At 44.6% G+C, this 22,464-nt stretch overlaps 1 protein-coding gene across 1 annotated transcript in view; it reads left to right on the top strand.

The window, feature by feature from the left end:
• The first annotated feature begins 3,454 nt into the window (after positions 1-3,454).
• LOC107113548 (killer cell lectin-like receptor subfamily B member 1B allele A) overlaps positions 3,455-22,464 on the top strand; it is a 28,829-nt gene continuing 9,819 nt past the window's right edge. The window contains exons 1-4 of the mRNA XM_015414898.1: positions 3,455-3,539; positions 8,180-8,269; positions 14,299-14,430; positions 18,031-18,185. Of these exons, the coding sequence (XP_015270384.1) occupies positions 3,455-3,539; positions 8,180-8,269; positions 14,299-14,430; positions 18,031-18,185 (462 nt within the window). The remainder of the gene's footprint in view (positions 3,540-8,179; positions 8,270-14,298; positions 14,431-18,030; positions 18,186-22,464) is intronic.

Raw genomic sequence — 22,464 nt, 5'->3', positions numbered from 1 at the left:
CCCAGTGCGAAGGGGTCGGAGGCGGCCAAGACAGATGTGCAGGCAGGCGGGGAATCGTTCCCCCCACGGCACCCTCCAGCGAGGCTGCAGTCGTGAACACCAAAGGAGCGGAGGTATGTGGGACCGATCCTGAGTCCCCCTCCGTTTTAGGTAGGTCTCCCTCAGCTTCCCCCCACGGCACCCTCCAGCGAGGCTGCAGTCGTGAACACCAAAGGAGCGGAGGTATGTGGGACCGATCCTGAGTCCCCCTCCGTTTTAGGTAGGTCTCCCTCAGCCCCGCTCATGATCTTGCCAGAGTCGGAACGATAGGAGAAAGGGAGTTCTAACAATATGTTGGATCCCCAAGCATCGAGAATAAATCCACGTTTTCAAGAAAAGCAAAATTTATTTCAAAGCGTTGAAGAGATACTCAAACACGTTCTTTGTTAGAACTGGGGATACACAGGTAGGTCAAGCATAATAAAGGAAATTCAAACAGATACATATCCAATGAATAACATTCCCGCTGGCGGGCTAAAGAAACGGTTGCGCGCCCAGTCCATGGGAACCAGGCAAAACACAGGTGCAGTTCACATGAGATAAGCAATAGGCAAGCAGTACAGCATCTTCTCCCCCACACATCCTCCAGTAGTTATCTTATGCATTCCAGCACAGGAGCAGGATGGTAGAAACAAGCCGGGTGCAACAGGGTAAGGATATGTACACAGAGGTCACACAAAACAGAATGGCAGCTTGCTGACAGGTTTCTCACAGGGGTTTTGTGGTAGTCTTTCCCTTTGGTTCACTTTTAAGCCAAAGGTAAAATTCAAAGCAGACATATCCCCCCACCCCCCGTCCGCCACTCTGCACTTTCTGCCAGATGTGTTACATTTTAATTTTTTATTTTGAAATTTAATTTTTATTAGAGAAATAAAACTAGAAGACATACAAAAAGAACTTAAAGCCCTACACAAAAATCAACATAAAGAAAAAGAACAAACATAAAGAAAGGGGAAAGGGAACGTGAAAGGCTTCTGATTTTCTCTACAACAAATATAGTTTTGATAACAAAATTTTCCTTGCTTATACATACAAACAAGAACTCTCTCATCTTATTTCCCCTTAAACAAGTTTCTTATTCAAAAAAATCACAAATCGTCAAGTCATCCTTATCTTTTTCATGCAAAAAATTTAATGTGGGGTTTCCAATCCCTAATAAATGAAGATATTGTCTTTCCCCTAACCAATACTATATGTTTAGCCATAGCTGCAAAGTCCAATATCTTCTCCAGCCATTCTTCTACTGTAGATGTTGTCAGACATTTCCATTTCTGTGCGTAAATCATTCTCACTGCTGTAGTCATATACAAAAACAAAACTCCGTGACCAAGGCTGTGGTTCCACGGCATGGTAATTGCGCCTTGTTCCCGCTTTAATTTAAATGGGAATATTTTGCTGCGGGTTTGGATGTCTCCACCACCCCTCAAGAGTGCTAGTGCCGGCTCCTGGCCGTCCCCCTCTCCCTTGTCCCCCCATCCGCCGGCGGCAGCAGTGGCAGCAGCAGCTGCTCATGGCCGTCCTTACTGTCTGCTGAGTCTCTTCTTTCTCACCAGCTGCTGGCTGGAGTCCCTCTCACCGTCTCCGCCATCCTCCCTGCCTCCTCCGCCGCCTCCTCCTCCGGCAGAGGGACGGCCCAGCACTTCCCCCCATCTCCCCCCAGCAACTTCCGCCTGCTACCCGCCGGAGCTTCACTCCTGGTGTGGGCAGGATTCCCCCCCCCCCAGCAGGATAAGCGCTTGTTTGCTCAAGTGCTCAAAGTTGGAAAGTTAAAAACAAAACAAAACACAAAGAGCGGTCAGACGGCCCTATTCGCAACCATTGCGATAGATGGCTGTCCAGATAGGTGAAATTGCGCATTCAAAGCATAAGTGCAAGGAAAACACTTGATTTTCCAAGGGGCAGAAAAACTGCGAAAATTGCGCGAGTGAGCCGACTTCGCCACGGGAGGCAGACTGGCCTATCGTCAGCAAATGTAAATGCGGGAAAGAACAGCAGCGAATCCCAATCAAAAGGACCATGTGACCGCACCCCAAGTCCTATGAGGAAAGGCTGAGGGACTTGGGAATGTTCAGTCTGGAGAAGAGGAGGTTGAGGGGGGGGGACATGATGGCTCTCTAAGTATTTGGAGGGCTGTCAGTTAGAGGAGGGCAGGGAGCTGTTCCTGTTGGCAGCAGACGATAGGACTTGCAAGAATGGGTTAAACACATGTCAGGGATGCTCTAGGCTGATCCTGCATTGAACAAGGGGGTTGGACTAGATGGCCTGTAGGGCCCCTTCCAACTCTGTGATTTTATTATTCTTTCCAACTGATTGTCCATTAAGCCTAACAAAAAAGATTCTATTTTCAGCTGTATTCTAGGCTTTAGGATCTTCTGGATTAATAAATGTATTTTTATCCAAAAGTTCTTGGCTTGCTTGCAAGTCCACCACATACAATAAAAAATCTCTTTGTGATGGTTGCATTTCCAACATGAACTAAAATTACCTTTATACATTTTAGATAGTTTATCTGGGGATATATACCATTGATGCATCATCTTGTAAAATTTCTCCTTTAAGTCAGAACTTTTCTGTGAGAGAAGCAATTTCACCTGTTGCACAGATTAGGGTTCCTAACACCAGGTTGGGAAATGCTTGGATATTTTAAGGTGGAGCCTCGGTAGGGTGGGATTTGGGGCGGGGAGGGACCTCACTTGGGTATAATGCTATACAGTCCACCCTCCAGCGCAGCCTTCTTTTTCTCCAGGAGAACTGATCCCTGTGGCCTGGATATCAGTTGTAATTCCAGGATATCTCCAGGCCCTGCCTGGAGGGTGGCAACCCTAGCAAACACACAAAAACACATACGAGGCAATTCTACACTACCTGGAAACAAAATTCCACCACAGCAGGTGCTACATAGCTGCAAAGCTGTTCATTTGCTATTTTACTCGGATAATGGTAAGACAAGGCTAACTGAGCCATTACTTAAATGATTATAGTTGTCAAGCATGGTGTGTTCCTTTGCCTGCCAAAGTGCTCATCGTGAAATTCATGGCATCCCTAATAATAACTGGACAGCAAATACGTATGCATAAACATTCCAAGGGGCTCCTGTGCAGCTGTTTCCCAATTGCCTTCCCAATGCAGAGAAGCAGATTGATATTCTGATCCATTTTTTAAGAAGCTGGTTTGAACTGGTCATGGGGGGGTAACTTTGTGTGTCTAGATGGAGATCTCGTGCTAAGGCAGGGTAGAAAAATGAGACTGATAAAAACACTTAAGTTTCCACCACCCGCTCAGTGTTGGTGGGATTCTGCAGCCGGGTGTGAGCAGCACTTCCTGGCTATGGATTGTGTTGATGGCCAGGTTCGCATGCGACTCTCAAAGAGCAGACGGCTTCCCCTGGTCACAGATAGCAGGTTCTGCTTTCAGCATGGCTGGGGAAATAGTTTATGCTGATCTCAAGACCCCCTCTGAACCTCACGCCTCAAGCCCACTTCATCCAACTCGGCAGCTCAGTAAGTGAGCTTTGGTGTTCTTTCCTAGATTGTATATAGTGTGTTAAAAATGGTTTCCCTTGTGGACATGGGGCCAGAAAGCATGTAAAAGTTTAAACCAACAGTATGATGGGTTAGGGGGGGTTCTCTTCCAATTCTGTTCTTCATTGACCATGACCAGATTCTTCCATGAACATGTCCAGGTGGTTGTCTATATGGGGGGTTATTAAGGTTGAATGAATAGGAATTGGATTTGTACTTGGGGAAAATATATCCTGTACACTTTCTGAAATGGAAGGGTAGAGCAGCTCTGGCATTCCAAACTCAGATGTTACTTTTGAAGAGGAGTATGGGGGTGGGTGTTTGGTGATTCAGACTGTAATCTTAAACACATTTACTCCATGGGACTTACTTTTGCATGGATCAGTTTACAAGGAATGATACAGGCAATGACAGACAGACTTCAATAAAGTTGTCATCATAACCTGAATAATCTTGTGCCTTGGGACAGAATTAACCCTTGGAACATCATGTATATGTGGCATTGTGTTAAAGTGTGCAGGTCACTCTTATGGAATACATGGGGGGAAGTTTTCTCGATTTTTTGGAAGGGGCAACAATTCTATATGTGAACATTTGGTTAACTCTTTTCTGAAAAACAAGCAACATTCCATGATCAAAATTCAGTCTTGAGTTCTGTAGTTATTTCTCTGAACTCACACACACACACACACACACACACACACACACACACACCAGATTTTGGTTTATAGAACCTAAATTTTAGCGCCAGAACTTGGGGAATCAAAAGAACCTCTGAGTGGCTCAATAATTTTACATTAGCTAAAGATTCCCCAACCCCTACCATGGTGCAAAGAAGAGAAGGGGAAATCATAATATTAGAAAATATCCAAATAGCTAGAAATATAAGGTTTTAAATAATTATCATTATATGTGTCATTCCAGAATTAGGTAAGCATTGGCCAGCATTTCACAAAGGTATTGCGTAACTGACACCCTTCCCTAACCCTACACTTGTATTTGGCATTTCCAAAGAACCTTTAGGCATAGGGGCAGCCATCTGTCCCCAAATTTCTGCCAAGTTAACTCTAGTGGCATATGAAAGATTTTGCAATCCAAAGCAGAGTTTACTCCCTTCTGAGTCCCTTGAAGTCAATGGGCTTAGTACATTGTAACTTTGCTTACAATTGCAGTGTCAACATCACATCCCTGATGGTCATGTTTGTGATAGGATCCGTCAAGTACTTCATAATCAGCAACAACTTCAATAAGTTAAAATATTGTTTTTTGAATATATCTGTACTGTGAAACATAGTTTCTAGAAACTGGTAAAACTACATGGAAGAAACCACATTTTCAACAGTTAGTTGAGGCAGTTTTACATTTTTTGTGATTTAAAATGGTTTGAATATTACAGATATATCTCCTGAATTTTTTCCTTTCCAATTTCTACAGCTTAATCTTGAACATACATTAACCCAAAATGTAGTTTTCTCACCTTTCCTTTCATTTTAGTGAATTTCATCCTGATTCAGCTTTTTAATTTTTAATTTAATTTAATTCAGCTTTTTAATTTTTTTTATTAAAAAATCCCAGTCATTGAGCAAGGATCTTGTAATTGTTTTGGACAGGAAGGTTAAAAAAATGTTTTGAATACATACATTCTGTTACCCCACCAGCATAGATTTAAGAAGCTGAATTGCTGCCTTCAGTTTCTAGGGGAATATAGCTAAATGGCAGGCCTCAGTGAGAGGTGGGGTATTAAGCAAGGATCTACTACCCATGTTTACAGGAATCTTTCCCTTTAAGAGAATTCTCAATAACCAGACAGTTGTTTAATCAAAGGGTTGTTTTTATTAAAACAAGCGGTCCTAATAAAATGCATACATACAGAAATAAAACACACATTACAACATACACACAAGTAATAGAAATACAGATGTGAGCAGGAATATTAGTACGTTGTTGGGAGTTATAATTACAATTTCAGATGTGCAGAAGTCAAAAGAGAAGAGGCTATGAAAGTGGGAAATGGCCCAAACAAAGTTTGGGGGTGACCTGTTAGTGGGTGCCCAGACAAGACACACAGCAACAGAGCTGTGGCTGCATTTTTTTAAAGGAAAAATGGGACCTGAGGGCATGTTAACATGATTGCCCTTTGAAACAAAGAATTGATGAGATTAACTAAAAGGTAAAACAATGACTTTGGGAATGCTGAATAGGGTTCGCAGCCTGAGAATCTCAGGTACAGACAAAGATGAACAGGAGATGTTTTTAGGATGAGTTTTAGATGTAAAACAAAGTTTGAGTTGAAACTCTAATACCTTCAACAATGCTGCTTGATAACCCTCCTTTTGTGTTAGGTGGGGAAGAGGGGAGCCGTTGTTATGAAAGAAATGTGGGTATGAAAAGGGGAGAGGGGGCTGATAGGATTAGCAATCCCAGGAGAAGACAAAGACATTATATTTTGCATCTCTGTGGATGAATGGATTTCCCGACGGGAACAGGGACTGTTAATGTTTCTGTTGGAAAGTGGCTAGGAATGTGAGAAGTTAATGATCTCTGATTGCTGGGGAGAAACGGCTACCCAGTTGTGTGAATAGCATATTGATTAGGGTGAATTGACGAAGGAGGGATGAGCCAGGTGATAAATAGGATTTCTTCTTTCCTGTGGGCCTCAGTAGAGAGAGGCACAGTCACAGAATGCTTTTACTTAAAAAATAAAACTTGTAACGCAGTTCCCAGCCACTAGGGGTGCAGGGAAAGTAAAAGGTAAAGGTTCCCTTGCTCAAAAGCCAGTCGAATCCGACTCTAGGGTTGCGGTGCTCATCTCCGTTTCAAAGCCGAAGGGCCAGCGCTGTCCGAAGATGTTTCCGTGGTCATGACTAAACACCAAGGCGCACGGAACGCTGTTCTCTAGTTCCAGCTCTTGCCAACCTAGCAGTTTGAAAGCAAGAAATTGCAAGTAGATAAATAGGTACCACTTCAGTGGGAAGGTAACAGCAGGGAAGGCAGAGCACAATAAACAGAGGTTGCTCTGACTTTGCTGGCTGGGCCTTCCTGCACCCTTTACTACGAGGCTCTGGTTGTAAAGTAAGCCCCTGGCTTCCTGTGCTTCTCCTGTTTTGGTCCATCTGCTTTAATATGGTGATGGTTTGCTTTGATGCTTGGGAAGTGACTCATTCCTTACTGGCATTACCTGTTTCAGACTGCAAAAGGACACCTCCCCTTAGGGTTGCCAGGTGCCCCCTGGCAGGGGATGGGAAGGGAGGGGTGCCAGATCCAGGCTGGGAAACTCAGTTTGGTGATTGGGCCTAGGGAGGAGAGGAGAGGGATCTCAGTGGGGTCCAATGCCACAGAGACCACCCTGCAAAGCACCCATTTTCTCCAGGGGAACTGATCTCTGTAGTCTGGAGATGAGCTGTAATTCCAGGGGATCACCAGACCCCACCTGGAGAATGGCATCCTTACCTCCCCCCCCATCCTGAGAAGATGTTAGACCGAATTAATATACCCTTGATATAAATGAAGGTGTGAAAGGCATTTCACTATAGCTAGTAGATAGCCATATTCCAATGAAAGGAGGAAAGAGAAGCTAGACCAACAGAACAGAGCTGGGCTTACTCTGGTGCCACAGTTGTGTAACAGTACCCCAAGCAGCAGTTTCTCTTGTTTCTGCTGTGAGTGGGTCCTGCTGATGATAGTATCATATTACTTTTAGCATGCCATTCTTTGTTGTTTTTGGCAATAACATCTGTTTTGCACACAGCTTTTTCACATGCAGAAAAATATTGTAATATTATTGTTAACACATTCTAATTTCAGCATTATTAGGCCAGAAGTGCCATAAGTAAAGGTTCCTTTCTCCTAACAGTGGAGCCTTCCTCCGACACAAGCAGGTTTCCACCAGCAGAATATTTCCTTCTGCTAGAGCGAGGCTTCTTGTGTTGGAGGAAGGCTCCCTTGCGCTGGAGGAAAGTTCCACCTTTAGTGGAACACAACCTATGGATCCAACCCAGCATCTCTGGATAAACTACCCACTTCACCGAGGCTATTCTCCCCATCCAGAATAGCTTAAGCTTTTCCCATGAGAAAAAGTGGTTTTGAATTTCTTTAATAACTGATAAAATTATTATTGAAAAAACTGGATGCAAGTAGCATTGCATGGAGAAAGCCTTGGCCCGCCCAGAGTATTAGTTTATCACTGCAACATTCTTCATAGGGTTGCCAAGTGTGAATTGAGCCGCAGCAGGGAACTCCCGGCTGGCAGCTGGAGAGCGCGCACGCAAAGCGCGCACGCACTGCATCCACATCACCCGGAAGTGACGCAAGCACGCCGGGCATGCTGGGGCGGGGCCACGACCATCCGAGGGGAAACAATAGAGTTTTCCCTCGGATGACCGTGGCCCTGCCCCCAGAGTGCCTGGCGTGCCCGCGTCACTTCCGGGCGACGTGCATGTCGGGGTGGAGTTCCCCCCGGGGCCCGATCCGCCAGCAGCAGGGAACGGGCCTCTGGGGCGGGGGTTTCCCCACCCCCTGGGGGGACTTGGCAAGCCTAATTCTTCAACACGTGATCAATTATCAGGAGGCAAACGTCTTGCATTCTTCTGTTCTCATCAACTGTCTGTCACTCTTTGCAGATGCACCCCAAAATCCCCGCTGGCAGCAGATCATGCTATGGGTCGCATGCTTTGGGATTGTCATCCTGGTGGCTGTTGTGATCGCCCTGGGTGAGTAACAGAGGAATTTTTATTTGCACGAACTTGTGCTTTTTGTGTTTACCATTCCTGTCTTCCCTCTCTTAACATGAAATGAGGAATGGAACATTTGTACCTTAAAAAAAAAAAGCAACGAGCAATTTCTGATCAAGTCCATTTTCTAAGAAGCTGGTTTCCGCTGTCCCACAAAGGAAGCTAGGTATGATCTTGTTGGTATTCTGCCCTTATTTTTAGCACTAGTTTTCTATGAAAATGAGTGGAAATGCTTTTGTGGTGGGTGATAGGAAGTGCCTGTGGGCAGTGGCTGATATGACTAAAAGAATTAGTTCTCTAGCTGGACCAAGGATGGCAGAGTTTTAAATATTTGACCCATTGAATGGCCAATCCAGTCATATGAAGTCAAAATCCTTGTGCACACTGGGATTCATGGTCTTTCTCATTGCTTTGTTCCTTGAAGAAAATGGGGACACCATATATTTTAGAGAGCTGTGGTCATATATTACATACATTGAATTGTGACCTTGAATGCAGGATCCGAAAGCTATCTATCACCCATTCACTTTCTCCCTGTGGTATGTGAACCTTCTGGTCAGGTAAAGATCCTGAAGCACACCTGTTCATATCTGAGTCCCACTTATTCACATTGTATCTGGAAAAGGTTTCTTCTGAATGAAAACTAAAAAGAATCCCACCATGCAGTATCTCCTATGGAATCTACCAGAACACGGGTAATGTTTGAGTCCAGTGGCACCTTTAAGACCAAAAAAGTTTTATTTCTGGTAAAAGCTTTTGTGTGCATGCACACTTCTTCAGATACATTGAAACAGAGGTCACCAACCGTTACGTATAGGTAGAGGGTGGGGGGCGGGTTGTTGCCATGAAGGGCTGATTAGAGTCAATATGCATGAGTAACTGAGCAATAAGATTGGATTAGACTACAACAAATGAACTATACAACTCCATAACATATATTAGATAGATAGATATTATCTACAAATATATGCAGACTTTATGGATAAAAGATGTTTTGCTTTATAGTATATATTTTAATAACCAACTGGATACTGTAAGAAGTTATTGAATAGATGATTATTATATAGATTCAGAAGACCCCCAATCTGTATGTAATATAAGTTTGTGTGTCTTTGTTTGTTTTGTATGTTGATTTGTGATAAAATAAAAAAAATATTATTAAAAAAAGATTGGATTAAGACAGTGAGTAAAACTTGTGAATAGCAACACATTAGCATATAGCATAATAAAAGAGTTTACAAACAGATGCAAGAACTAAATGACATTCCTATATGTTGTGAGATAAAAAGGCGATATCCCTGTTAAGTCCTGGTGGTTCTATTGTCCTGAGTGTTGTAATAATTTCTAACCCAGCAATCTCCCATTCTAGCCTGTTTCTGAAATTTCTTTGCAATAAAAAAGCTACTTTGAGGTCCCCCATTGAATGTCTTGTAAGGTTGAAGTGTTCCCTTACCGGTTTCTCAGTCTTGTGATTCTTGATGTCAGACTTGTATACTTCTATCCTTTGGTGTAGGGTTTGACCTGTTTGCCCTATGTAGAGAACTGAAGGGTATTGTTGGCATTTAATGGCATATGCAATGTTAGAAGATGCAAACTTTGCTGCCACATACACCCTTTCCTTAAAAATATTTTGGATACTAGAAGCCTTTCAGAGTAACTGAATGGTTTATCAAAAGGGATATTGTCTTTCCTGGAATGAAATAAATGCAATATTTGAAAATATTCAAACCATGTTAAGCTAATTTTCCCCATGGTCTCTAATACAGCTTTCTCTAAGAACTTACCTTGTTTCGAAATATCCATAAATCTTGTCAAATTTGCAGTCCTCCACTTTAAGAAGGACCCTGGTTCACAACCGGGTTTTAACCATGACTGGTTCAAAAAACTGGTGATAGGTGATCATGGTTGAACCAATTGGTTTGTATACCTGTCCCAGATGGAAAGGGTTGCCTTTAAAAAGAGATGATCAGTGTATTTATGTTGTCTAATATTAGGAGACTGCCATAGAGCTTCCCTGAAAGAGTCTGATCTTAGATAGGTGTCTTCAATCCATTTCCGATCTGCCTCATAGGAAGTATGGTATTGTCTAGCTAGGTTTGATAAATTAGCTGCAGAATAATATAGATAGAGGTTGGGAATTGCTAACCCCCTTGTGTTCTAAGCTTACGTATTGTCTGAAAACTTACTCTAGGTTGCTTGTATTGCCAGATAAAGTTATTCATGTTCCCCTGCCAAACTTTCAAGAGTGTGGGTGATATACTAATTGGTAATGCTCTAAAGTAGTATAAAAACTTTGGTAAAATGAAGGCTTGAATTGTATTGATATGTTCAAACCATGAGAGAAATTTACAATCCCACTGTTTTAATGTGGTAAGGAATGCTTTATTAGCTTCAATATGATTGTAGTATATCATTTCTTTGATATCCAGAGGAATTCCAATGAAGAAGAGGAAGAAGAGGAAGAAGAAGAAAAGAGAAGCCAATGTTGGATTAGGCCAATGGCCCATCCGGTCCAACACTCTGTCACATAGTGGCCAAAAATACCAGGTGCTATTGGGAGGTCCAGCAGTGGGGCCAGGACACTAGAAACCCTCCCACTGTTGCCCTCCCTCAAGCACCAAGAATACAAAGCATCACTTGCCCCAGACTGAGAGTTCCTATCTATACCTTGTGGCTAATAGCCACTGATGGACCTCTGCTCCATATGTTTATCTAATTCCCTTTTGAAGCTGTCCATGCTTGTAGCCGCCACCACCTCTTGTGGCAGTGAATTCCATGTATTAATGGAATTAATGGAGAGCCAGTTTGGTGTATTGGTTAAGTTTGTGGACTCTAATCTGGGAGAACCGGGTTTGATTCCCCACTCTTCTCCTTCTTAATCACTCTTTGGGTGAAGAAGGATTTCATTTTATCTGTTCTAACCCAACTGCTCAGCAATTTCACTGAGTGCCCACAAGTTCTTGTATTGTGAGAAAGGGAGAAAAGTACCTCTTTCTCTACCTGCTCTATCCCATGCATAATCTTATAAACCTCAATCATGTCACCCCTCAGTCGTCGTTTCTCCAAGCTAAAGAGCCCTAAGCGCTTTAACCTTTCCTCATAGGGAAAGTGTTCCAACCCTTTTATCATTCTAATTGGATTTATACCCTGCCCTTCACTACCCGAAGGAGTCTCAGAGCGATTTACAATCCCTTTCCTTTCCCCTCCCCACAACAGACACCCTGTGAGGTAGGTGGGGCTGAGAGAGCTCTCTCAGGAACTGCCCTTGAGAGAACAGCTCTGAAAGAACTTGTGACTGACCCAAGGTCACACCAGCAGCTGCATGTGGCAGAGTGGGGAATCAAACCCGGTTCTTCCAGATTAGAGTACACACTCTTAACCACTACAATTAAATCGAGTCCCTGAGAGTATGTGTGACTGTGAGATTGGTCAGGGAACTCCGTCATGTCTCACATTACATGTATCATTTTTTTTACTATAAAACTTCAATATTTATTAAAATAGCTTTCTCAGTTCAGCTGTTTGCTCCTTGATACTTTTCAGATTATACATCAGTATTATTCAAAAGCATTCGTCATTATATGTATCATTTAGATGCACCAAGAGTTGAGGAAGGGGTGGAGAGAGGCATTTGTTTCAAGGCAGACTCAGAGCTCAGGGCAGGGAGATGCCTGGAGCTAGTGAGAACTGGTTGAAGGTTTTAGCTTTTGAGCTGTTCTTGCCAGACAACTCTATAGGCTGGGCTGGCAAGGAGTGTTGGCTTGGAGCGGGGTGTGGGTGTGTGGCATTAAACCAGGATAATGCATTCATTCATGAAATAAAAACATACAAAAGTCTTTCTGGTAAAAAGAACAGTTTAATATCTTGAACAGCTCCTGGTTTGAGATACCACTACTAACCATGTATAGTGTGGTGCCACAGGTTCAGGTGACCAATCAACTATGGCTACTTTAATTAAACCTTGGTTCTGCATTATATATGAATTCACACATTTCCTTCTCTACATAACTTAAGAGAGGGACAAGCCATGGTTAAACTGGGATCTCTGTGTTCAGAGATTTCCATGCCTACTTGTACCTGAAGAAGGAAGCTTTGACTCTTGAAAGGTTATACCCCGAAAATCTTAATGCTCTAAGGTGCTACTGGACTTGAATCTAACTTGTATGCTTAGTGTTTTCCTGCTCCATATATCTGGTAGAATTACTGGTTGACTCCGGGATTTGGCAAATGCTCTCAAAATATTGATTCAAATTAATAGCTACATTCAAAATTGTTTCTACAGACCCTTTTCAGAATTCTTTCCTGTGACTAAGTTAACTACTCAAGAAGAAAATATTGATTTGACTATCTTTAATCTTTTCCAGTAATTCACTTGTTCACGTTGAAACATGAATATAATACTATTAGACATGCGTAGGGCAAAATAATAGATTGGCAAGATAGAAAGATCTTTGGCAATTATTTCTTCTCATTCTCTTTCAGTAATTTTTTGGAGTAAAGTTCTAACATGCAACATGCATATTTGCTGTGCTTTGAAGATGCATAATCTTCTGCAGCAAACCTAGGGCATTTTATATATGTAATTTAATTATGTCGTTTATAGCTCATTTTTCTCATTAAGACTCAAGGTGGATTTTCAAGCAGTGTTTGTTGATATTTACAATACAGAGTTTAGATGGGGACCTTTTGCAGCTTAATCTTTCTCCGCATCACAGAAATAAAGAGGTTCCACTGGGGTGTCTCAGGGGCTCTGCGATAGCTCTCAAGAGTTCTGAAAGCACGAAACTCTCTGGTGAAACAGACTCCATTGTTTCCAGTTAATACTTTTCCACACAATACAAGAACTTGTGTGCTCTCAATGACATTAATGAGCAGTAGGCTTAGAACAGATGAAAGGAAGTTCTTCTTCACACAAAGGGTGCGTTCAGATGGGGTGTTTCAGCCGGCATAAACTATACCGGTTGGAACCGGTGCAGTTTATGCCGGCTGAAACACGATCACACTTACCTCCTGTCTGCAGAGCCCATCACTGTATGCCCGTTCACACACAGCGGGCGTCAGCGGTTTTTTTGTTTTTTGTTTTAATTCAGTTTGCGCATGCGCATAGGCAGCCATCCACAGAATGGCAATCTTCGCGCATGCGCAAAACACCCCGTCCCGAAAAGCATGCCCTGAAAAAAGGACTTACCTTTAAAGTTTAAATACCAAACTGGCCTCCCTGAGGTCCCGGAGTCCTCCAAAACCTTAAACTAAGGACCTTTTATTTTTAAAAAAACAAACGCCGGGGCGAAGCTTCATCCAAGCGCATATCACCGACCTAAAAAAAAAATGGCGGGCAAAAATCGGAAGACTTGGGCTTCCGAACGGAAGTGGCTCTACAACAGTGGAGAGCGATCAGACGGGGGGTAAAGCGATTACAACCGTTGCACTCAGGATACCACCACTTGGGGACCTAGTGGCAGAATACAGTGGTTTAAAGCTCTTTGCAACCGTTAGGGACAGAAGGCAGATGTTTGCCGTGTGAACACCGGTAAGTACACCGATTCCAACCGGCACCTATACCGTTGCAAATGCCCTGTCTGAACGCACCCAAAGAGTAATTAACAGGTGGAATTCACTGCCACAGGAAGTGGTGGCAGCTGCAAGAATAAACAGCTTCAGGAGGGGATTGGATAAACATCTGGAGCATGGATCCATTAGTGGCTATTGGCCCCAAGGCATAGATAGAACACCATGTGTGGGGCAGTGATGCTCTATATTCTTGGTGCTTGGGGAGCAACAGCGGGGGGTGTGTGTGGATTTCTACACCCAATGGTGGACCTCCTGATGGCACCTGGGTTTTGGCCACTGTGTGACACAGAGGGTTGGACTGGATGGTCCATTGGCCTGATCCAATGTGGCTTCTCTTATGCTCTTATGTCCTTATCCTTCACTGATCCAGATGCAGCTATTATGAAAAAAGGAGATTTCAAGGGGAATCCCCTTTACAGTCTTTTTTTTTTTTTAAGTGTTGCAGTTGGAGGCTGAGAAAAGGAAAATTGGGGTTGGCTCTTGTCCAGTGAAAAGCAATTGCTCATCAGACAATGTCCAGTCTTTTCTACGAAGCCGTTTCTGCAATCAAAGCCAAGGCAACTCTTTAGGTAAAATGAATAAACTTGTACCTTTGTTTTGTTGATCTCTTAGATAAGGAAAAAGGTTGAAGTTACAAGAGCTTATATAAGTGCTATGAAATGTCAGTGGTTTATTCAAGTAGTAACAAGCAGGAAAATGCTTCATTTGTGTACTGTTCACTCTGCCAACCTGCTCTGAAATATCACATTTGAGTCCAATGGCACCGTTAAGATCAAAGAAGTTGTATTCCTGGTATAAGCGTTCATGTGCGTGCACACTTCTTCAGATACTTATGTTCAGATACTATGTATCTGAAGACGTATGCATGCACACAAGAGATTATACAAGGAATAAGACTTTGTTAGTCCTAAAGGTGCCATTGGACTTAAATTTTGTTCTGCTGCTTCAAACCAACACGGCTACCCACCTGAAATATCATGGTTTATGTTGTGTATGTTCCATGCTAAATCTCTAGAGGGCTGTAGTCTGTTTCAGTTTGCATTATCTTAAACAAACTGGCACATAAGCTATATATATAATATTTGCTGTCATGTCACAGCTGACTTATGGCAACCCTGTAGGGTTTTCAAAGCGAGACATTTGTAAGTGGTTTGCCATTGCCTGTCTCCATGTCACAACTCTGGTATTCCTTGGAGGTCTTCCATCCAAATACTAGCCAGGACTGACCCTTTATTATTGTTGTTGCTTATTTGATTTATATCCTGCCGTCCCTGCTTAGCTTCTGAGATCTGACAAGATCGGGCTAGCAATGGGCTATCTAGGTCAGGTGTAAGTAAGCAGTATATCTGCCTAATAAACTCCTATAGTTGTGTCCAGAGTAACAGCAATAAAATACTTAATTTTAAGAATGTGTACACTCCTGTCTCAGTGAAAATAAACTGAGTTGATAGTTCAGACAGTACTATTTGACTACGGCTGTTTGAGAGCATTACTACAACACATAGATATGCACAACCCTTGTTTTGTCTGTTGTCCTAAACAAAAGCTATGGGCCTAACCTAGCAGGTCCTTCAGTGCTGTCTGGATCCTCCCAAAACCAACATCCATGTTTCCACAGATTCTGGTGGTGGAACCTCTGCCCAGTATAGGGTTGCCAGGCTGAGCATGGCAAACAGCAGGAGACCAGGTGGGGTGGGACATGAGGGGGCAGCCATCAGTGATGGTGTGACATCACTTCCAGCAAAACCCAGAAGTGATGCCCCGCCTCTGTTAATAATCATTGGTGCCGATCACACGGCAATCCTGTGGCGCAGCAAAGAAGTGGCGCAGTGCGATCACAGCAGCAATGGCTAGGCGCCGCTGCTGTGGAAAACGGGGTTGTTTTTTTAAAAAATGAAGTGTGTGCATGCGCTGTTGGGTGCTTGTGCGCATCCTGTGGCGACTTGGGGAAAAAAAACCTTTGTGTGACGGAACATGGTCGGGTGCCGGATGCCACAAACTACCATCGGAAACGCGATCAGATGCCCGCCCTTGCCCTGCGGTTTCCGGAAACTAGTACCTTGGAGGTACTAGTTTTTTACGCCGCATCTTCAGCGGGAAGCCTCGGGTTAGCCACGGGAGCTCTACGCTTCCCAGATATTGCGGTGTGATCGCGCCCAGAAAATCCGCCTATCTTCCGTCTCTGTAGTGTGGCTAATGCTCCGTGTGACCGCAGCCTTTCAAATTCTATTGAGATTTTTGGATTTCAGTGAGACAGACCACTGGTATTTGAGGCAGACAGTTATGAATAACTGCACATTTCTGCCCTTCACAGTCTGGTTTTCCCATTTCCATTTAGTTATTTAACATCTTAAAATGTGTTGCTTAGTGCTTGCCTCGAGTGTGTACACATTTGTACTGGGAAAATGGAGGTGAGGTAATAAGTGTGTGTGAATCCAACTCGGGTTGCCAGCCCAGGGCTGATAATGCTGTGAAGCTTTTTAGGAGTGGGCTAAGCGCTGCTTGCATTGTGTGATGCTGTGTGATGCCACTTCCAGTCATGTAACCAGAAATGACATCACACATCACAGTGACACTCTAGCAATCCCCCAAATCTCTATGGTTTTATCATAGAAATTTGTGGGATTGCTAGAATGTCACAGCAATGTGTGATGTCACTTCCTAGTGACATCACACATTGACATCACAGCATACTGTGCTGTGACATCACAGCATACTGTAATCCCCCTCCCCAATTTGTTCTGAAGCTGTACCCAGCAGCAACTGGCAGCAGAGGTGGAAGGCAGGAGATCTGCTATAGTTGGAGACCTGATTCCCTCAAACTCCAGCACACAGGTGTTGAATTTAAAATGGCTGCTGATTCCAGAATACTAATGGGGGGGTGGGTGGAAGAATCTGCTGGGCCTGGCTCACTTGGCATCACTTGGGAAGTGACATTATATGCTCATGTTGTGCTGATGGTTAGGATGAGCACCCAGTGGTCATGGATACTGGTGAGGAACTGAATGGGCTAGGGCTGCCAAGTGTCCTCCATGACAGCTTCACTCATCTGAGCAGGATCTTCTACAAGTGCCAACCTGCAAATGGGCAAAATCAACAACTGCATGTACATGTGCCTTCTCTGTTGCGGCCCCCAACTCATGGAATGGCCAGCCCGAGGAGGCCAGCTCCCACTCTCCTGGCTTTCCACAAACTATGCAAAACTGAATTATTCAAAGAGGGCTTTTCTACTCAGGCAATAGACTTGTGCTGTGTTAAATGATTCACAATGTTATTTATAAAATTATTAGAACTGTGGTCTATACTACTGTGTATATTGTTGAAACAGGGTCCTACTATGGAATTTTGCATTGTTTAATGTGTCATGTTAAGACCTATTCTTTTGGTTCAGTTCTGTTTTTTTAGACTTCTGGTTGGATCTACAACCCAAATCCTATTTCATTGTTTATTGCATTGTTCTTATGAGGGAATTGGATAAGCATATGGAGTGGAGGTCCATCAGTGGCTATTAACCACAAGGTATAGATAGGAACTCTCAGTCTGGAGCAGGTGATGCTCTGTATTCTTGGTACTTGGGGGGGGCAACCGTGGGAGGGCTTCTAGTGTCCTGGCCCCACTGCTGGACCTCCTGATGGCACCTGGTATTTTTGGCCACTGTGTGACACAGAGTGTTGGACTGGATGGGCCATTGGCCTGATCCAGCTTCTCTTATGTTCTTATGTTCTCTTATGCATGTCCATCTTGTTGATTGTATTGACTCACTCTATGTAATCCACCTTCAGTCCAAGTGAGAAAGGCGAACTATAAATAATATAAATGAAAATATAAATGAAAACCCCAACCACCAGCTAGAATTCTGGCCCTGCTGGTGGACCTCCTGATGGCACCTGGATTTTGGCCACTGTATGACACAGAGGGCGATTTCACACTAGAGCTGCCTCGAGGCGCAGCCCCATTTGCCCCGACACAAGCGAGTGTTGGACTGGATGGGCCATTAGCCTGATTCAATATGGCTTCTCTTATGTTCCTGTGTTCTTACTTAGCCTCAGCAGGCAAATAACTAGCTGGAAAGCGCAGAGAGATTCCTACACTTGCTGGCTAGAATCTTTGCTCATTACAAATGGGAGATTAGTTAGAAACATTACTGAGATGTCTTTCTCCCTCTCCAGTGAATTCCACTTGCCAAATCTGCCCTCCACACTGGCACCACCACCAGGACAAATGCTACTGGCTATCAAAGGCTTTTAAATCCTGGAACGAGTCCCAACATGACTGCTCAGAGAAGGGGGCTCAGCTGGCGGTGATCCAAGACAAGGAGGAGATGGTAACAGAAACAGACTTATTTTTTCATGACCTTTCGAGTTTCTAGTGAGGTCAAAACCTTTCTTACCAAAAACATCATTGTTAAAGCAATGGCTTTAAGGAAACCATTTAATTAATAATTTTTAAAACACATTTTCTTAAGTGTTACATTGTCAGACCTGTGATATTGCAGTACCTGTATCTATCCTTGAAAATATGATACTTCGGTTGTGGTCACACGTGCAAGATGAAGCGGGGGGGGGGGAAGTGAGGCTATTCCCTCCGGAGGAATTTGACCCGCAGTTGTGAGATCACACATTTCTTGAAGCTGTGGGCGCAGCCCATTTCACTGTGATCAGACACAACCGTGGGTGATTCCCAGCCCCATTTGTTGCCTGTGCACTTAAATGAGGAATCGATGAATCGCACCTCCACACTGAGGGCTCCCTATGGAGTTTGTGATGATGCGCATACTGAGAAGGGGGGGGACAACAGCATGGAGTCGAGATGGCCTGATCAGACCATCCCAACAGCTCAGAAACGTGCTTGCGCGATCACACAGAAGAAAGTCCGTCCGTGGCCCGTCACAATCCGTTTACTACCGGATTTCCCCCAGTGACTTTTAACTCTGCTTATGCAGTGGAGCAGCACGGGTTGCCGATGGCTGCAGAACGCTTCCCAGATGTTGCTGTCTGATTGCTCCCTTTAAATCCGCCCGGCATTCGCACCTGTGTCGGGTCTAACTGTGTGTATGATTGCAGCCTTTTCAAAGTTAATGCTCAGGTGGCAAGTAAGCAAAGCTCATGGCCAACACTCAGCTTGGGAGAGACTGGATGGGAACCTACTTATTCCCTGCCAGTGTTTCTGAGAACCAAGTTCAATGGAGTCAAATGGTTGCACTCTGCAAAGGTTGAGAAGAGACTCAAATTATTTAGTTGAGAAGAGACTCAAATTATTTAGGACCTGAGCATGTAAAGTGCATACTAATGCCACACAGGGGCACCCTTGGCTTACAAGCCCCCAAACACCTGCCATAATTGGATGAAAACACAAATGCCTCATGTGGGGAAATGGTCTTGCAAGTCCCATTTCTGCCCACATGTGAGCTTGGAAATTCTGTAGCTGTCTCCACCCAGCAAAGAGCCTCCATCCTTACTCCGGTGTAACCTACTTCTCTCTGGGTATTTCTGCTGCCATCTACTAATTCTGAAGAGCATCTCCTGCTAAAGAATTAGCAGTCTTTATTGCATCAACATTACCCTTGTAGTGGCTGCGATTGCACACACTGAGCCTACCTTGGTGGGGAGGGTGGGGTATAAATAAACAACAACAACAACAACAACAACAATAATAAATCCACTTTCAAACCACTTTCAATACACTTTCCAACTGGATTTTACCATGTGAACCTGGTCTATATACAGATTTCATACCCTTGTGTACCTGCTAACTTGCAAATGGTGGTTAGCATTATTCGAACATTTACAGAGTGCAAACCCAAATGTTGACTTTAACCTAAATGTGGGGGTGTAACGCATTTCACCATACCTAATTTTGTCAAAGTATTATTTGCCTGGCTTAGAATTCCAGCCTGTCTAGCTTTTCTGTCTTATGAATTGAGCAGCATTTTCCCCAAGTGTTTTACTAAGGCTAAGAATGTGAATTGAACATTTAAAAAATAATATTTATTAATCTTAATTTCCCCAAACAGAAGGAAATAAAAAACCAAAATGTAACAGTGGTGGCAAGTCTACAGATAAGCATAAATAAAAGGTTTCCACATATCTAGAAATATCTCCAAGCACAATTGGAAAGTGAATGAAATTTGTCCCTAAGTCTCCAATATCTTTAAGCTCCAACTGAGTGTGGGCACTGGGTGTCATGGAGTTACATGTCCCAGTGTCCCTTGTGGCTGGGGCACTGCCACTGCATATTTATTTATATAAAATAATGACGTGTGGCCCCCATCTGTGGATATCTAAATTTGTGGATTGGAGGACCACACTCACACTAAACAGATTTTCCTGCTCAGGTTTGCAGAAAAATCTAAAAACATGAAAGCAATGCATTGGGAAGTTTGTCTGTACCTGTGCTGAGGTGGCAAAGCTGTAGGCGGGCGGGCCAGGAGGTTGCTGGCACTTTTGCAGCGGCAGGAGGTGCCAGTTGAAAAGTATTGGGTTCGCCGCATGGAGGACTCGGATGACAACATGCCTTAGCACATGTTTATTGTACTTAACACAGACAAAGACTAACTCTAATGGCCTGACAGGGCCAACTATATACATATCCACCCAGCACACCCTATTCCCATTGGAGGGTTTAAATGTCCCGTCAAAGTGGCTATTGGTTGGGGCTGGGGGGAACCAGGATCCGAGGTTTCTATTGTTCCAGGAGTCAAGCTCCTGTCTTTGCTGTGGACCCCTGGTGGCGGTCCACGTACATAACACCAGTAGAGACACTACTACTGTTGGTGTGCATGGGGGGGGGAGCTGTGGTGCAGGTGGGCATGAGAGTTGCCACCACTGTTGGTTTGTGTGGGGAGGGGAAGCTATAGGGAGCTGAAGGAAGCTGAAGGAAGCTGCTGAGCGTGGGGGGAGTGGCTGGGAGAGTCATTGGCATCATTAATGTAGGGGGAGCTGCTGGGCGGGCAGGGGAGTTGCTGCCACTGTTGTTACTGTTGGGCAGGAAGTTGCTGGGTTGGCCAGGAAAGTTTCCTCTGTTAAGTTAGAAAGAGAGTAATAGGGTGGGGGTGGCAGAAAGAGACCGAGTGATGGAGTGGGGGAGCAGAAAGAGAAAAATAGTGATGTGGTGGGGGCAGCAACAGAGAGAAAGTGTTAGTTGGCAGTGGGGAGAGTGATGGAGACAGAAAGTAAGAAGGGGAGAAAGAAAGAGAAAGGCCCTTTCTGCACTCTCCTTTTAATTAATGTTCAGTGCGGTGTCCTCCAAGCAATTCTGGTCTAAAATCGAATTCAACCTTCTTTTTATTCCGGGCTTTTCCCCATTCTGCATTACGGGCGATTCTGCATTGGCTTTTCCCTCTGTTGTTCTACCAAACCCACATTGGAACAGAAATTCCCCTCTACACTGCATGCTGCTTTCACTTTCTTTGATCATCGGATTTTATGGTACCTTCTGCATAGATTTACAGCCATTCAGGGATGACTTTGCAGTCAGTACGGTGTTGCCCCGGTGTATTTGAATGTGGCTTTGAGCTGCACCTTTGGTAAAACAATGGAGGGAAAAGCCAATGCAGAATCGCTCTACATTACCTCCCTTCAGTGGTCAGCCTGATTTCAGCCTGCTGTTGCTGAGGGTTATTTGGATGCTGTTTTGTTGTGGACTTAAATTGCTTCGACTTGAACACTGAGAAAATCTGGAATGGCAGCCAAAGAACTGAGAAAAGCCAAGGGGAGGGGGAGGGGGAGGGAAGAAGTGAAGGTGGGTGAAAAGTATGCAGACGGAGAGTGATTTCAGCTAAGCATACCTTTATTTAGTTCAGGACAAAGACGAAGGGACCAGCTCGCAGGCTGGTTATATATGTTCAGAAAACCCGCCACCAAGTACACCTAAACACACCCCCTACTCCCGATAGGCTATTTACAGTAACCGGGCGACCATTGGTCTCCCGGCTGAGAAGCTGGCCCTTTGATTGGGCCGGCTAGGATCCTAAGGACCCATTGTCTTTGGACATGACGCTATTGACGAGTTGTGCCTGGCCAGCCCGGGCAAGTCCGGGCATGTCAGGCTGAATACATTACACCCCTCCCCCCTTGGTTCAGAAGGCACCCACAGACGAAGTCCTTCAAGTAGGCGGGTGGCTTCTTGGGGCGCGTCGAGCGGCGGGGCTCCGGGGTAGCGATGGGTTCGGTCTCGGGGGCCCTGGGAGCCGAGGGGCCTGGGACCGACGAGGGCGCCGAGGAGGCAGGACAGGCTGGCACCACGGTGTGAGGTGCCTCGGGTTCCTCACGGAGAGGCGGCTGTGGATCCGGTGCCGGGAGTGGGGCCGATGTGGCAGGCTCTGGGTCCTCGTCCGGATCCTCAGGGTCCAGCTGTAGCGTGCGACGGCGCAGCTGATCTATGTGCCGGTGGAGGATCTGGCCGTCCTCGCTGGAGACCTCGTATGAACGGGGGCCCTTGACCCGTATGACTCGGGCTGGGATCCATTGAGGCCCCCGGCCGTAGTTTCGGGCGTACACCGGGTCCTCTGGAAAGAACCCTCTGGCCGGCTCGTACGTCTCGGTGCCCGGGGCCTCCGGGGTTGCCCGATCTGGGTGTAACCGATCCAGTCGGGAGGCCAGGCG

This window comes from Gekko japonicus, unplaced genomic scaffold (assembly GCF_001447785.1).
Source record: "Gekko japonicus isolate JY-2015 unplaced genomic scaffold, Gekko_japonicus_V1.1 scaffold1695, whole genome shotgun sequence".
Classification (NCBI taxonomy): Eukaryota; Metazoa; Chordata; class Lepidosauria; order Squamata; family Gekkonidae; genus Gekko; species Gekko japonicus.
The sequence above is the reverse complement of the archived record's forward strand: the minus strand, read 5'-3'. Positions and strand labels throughout refer to the sequence as shown.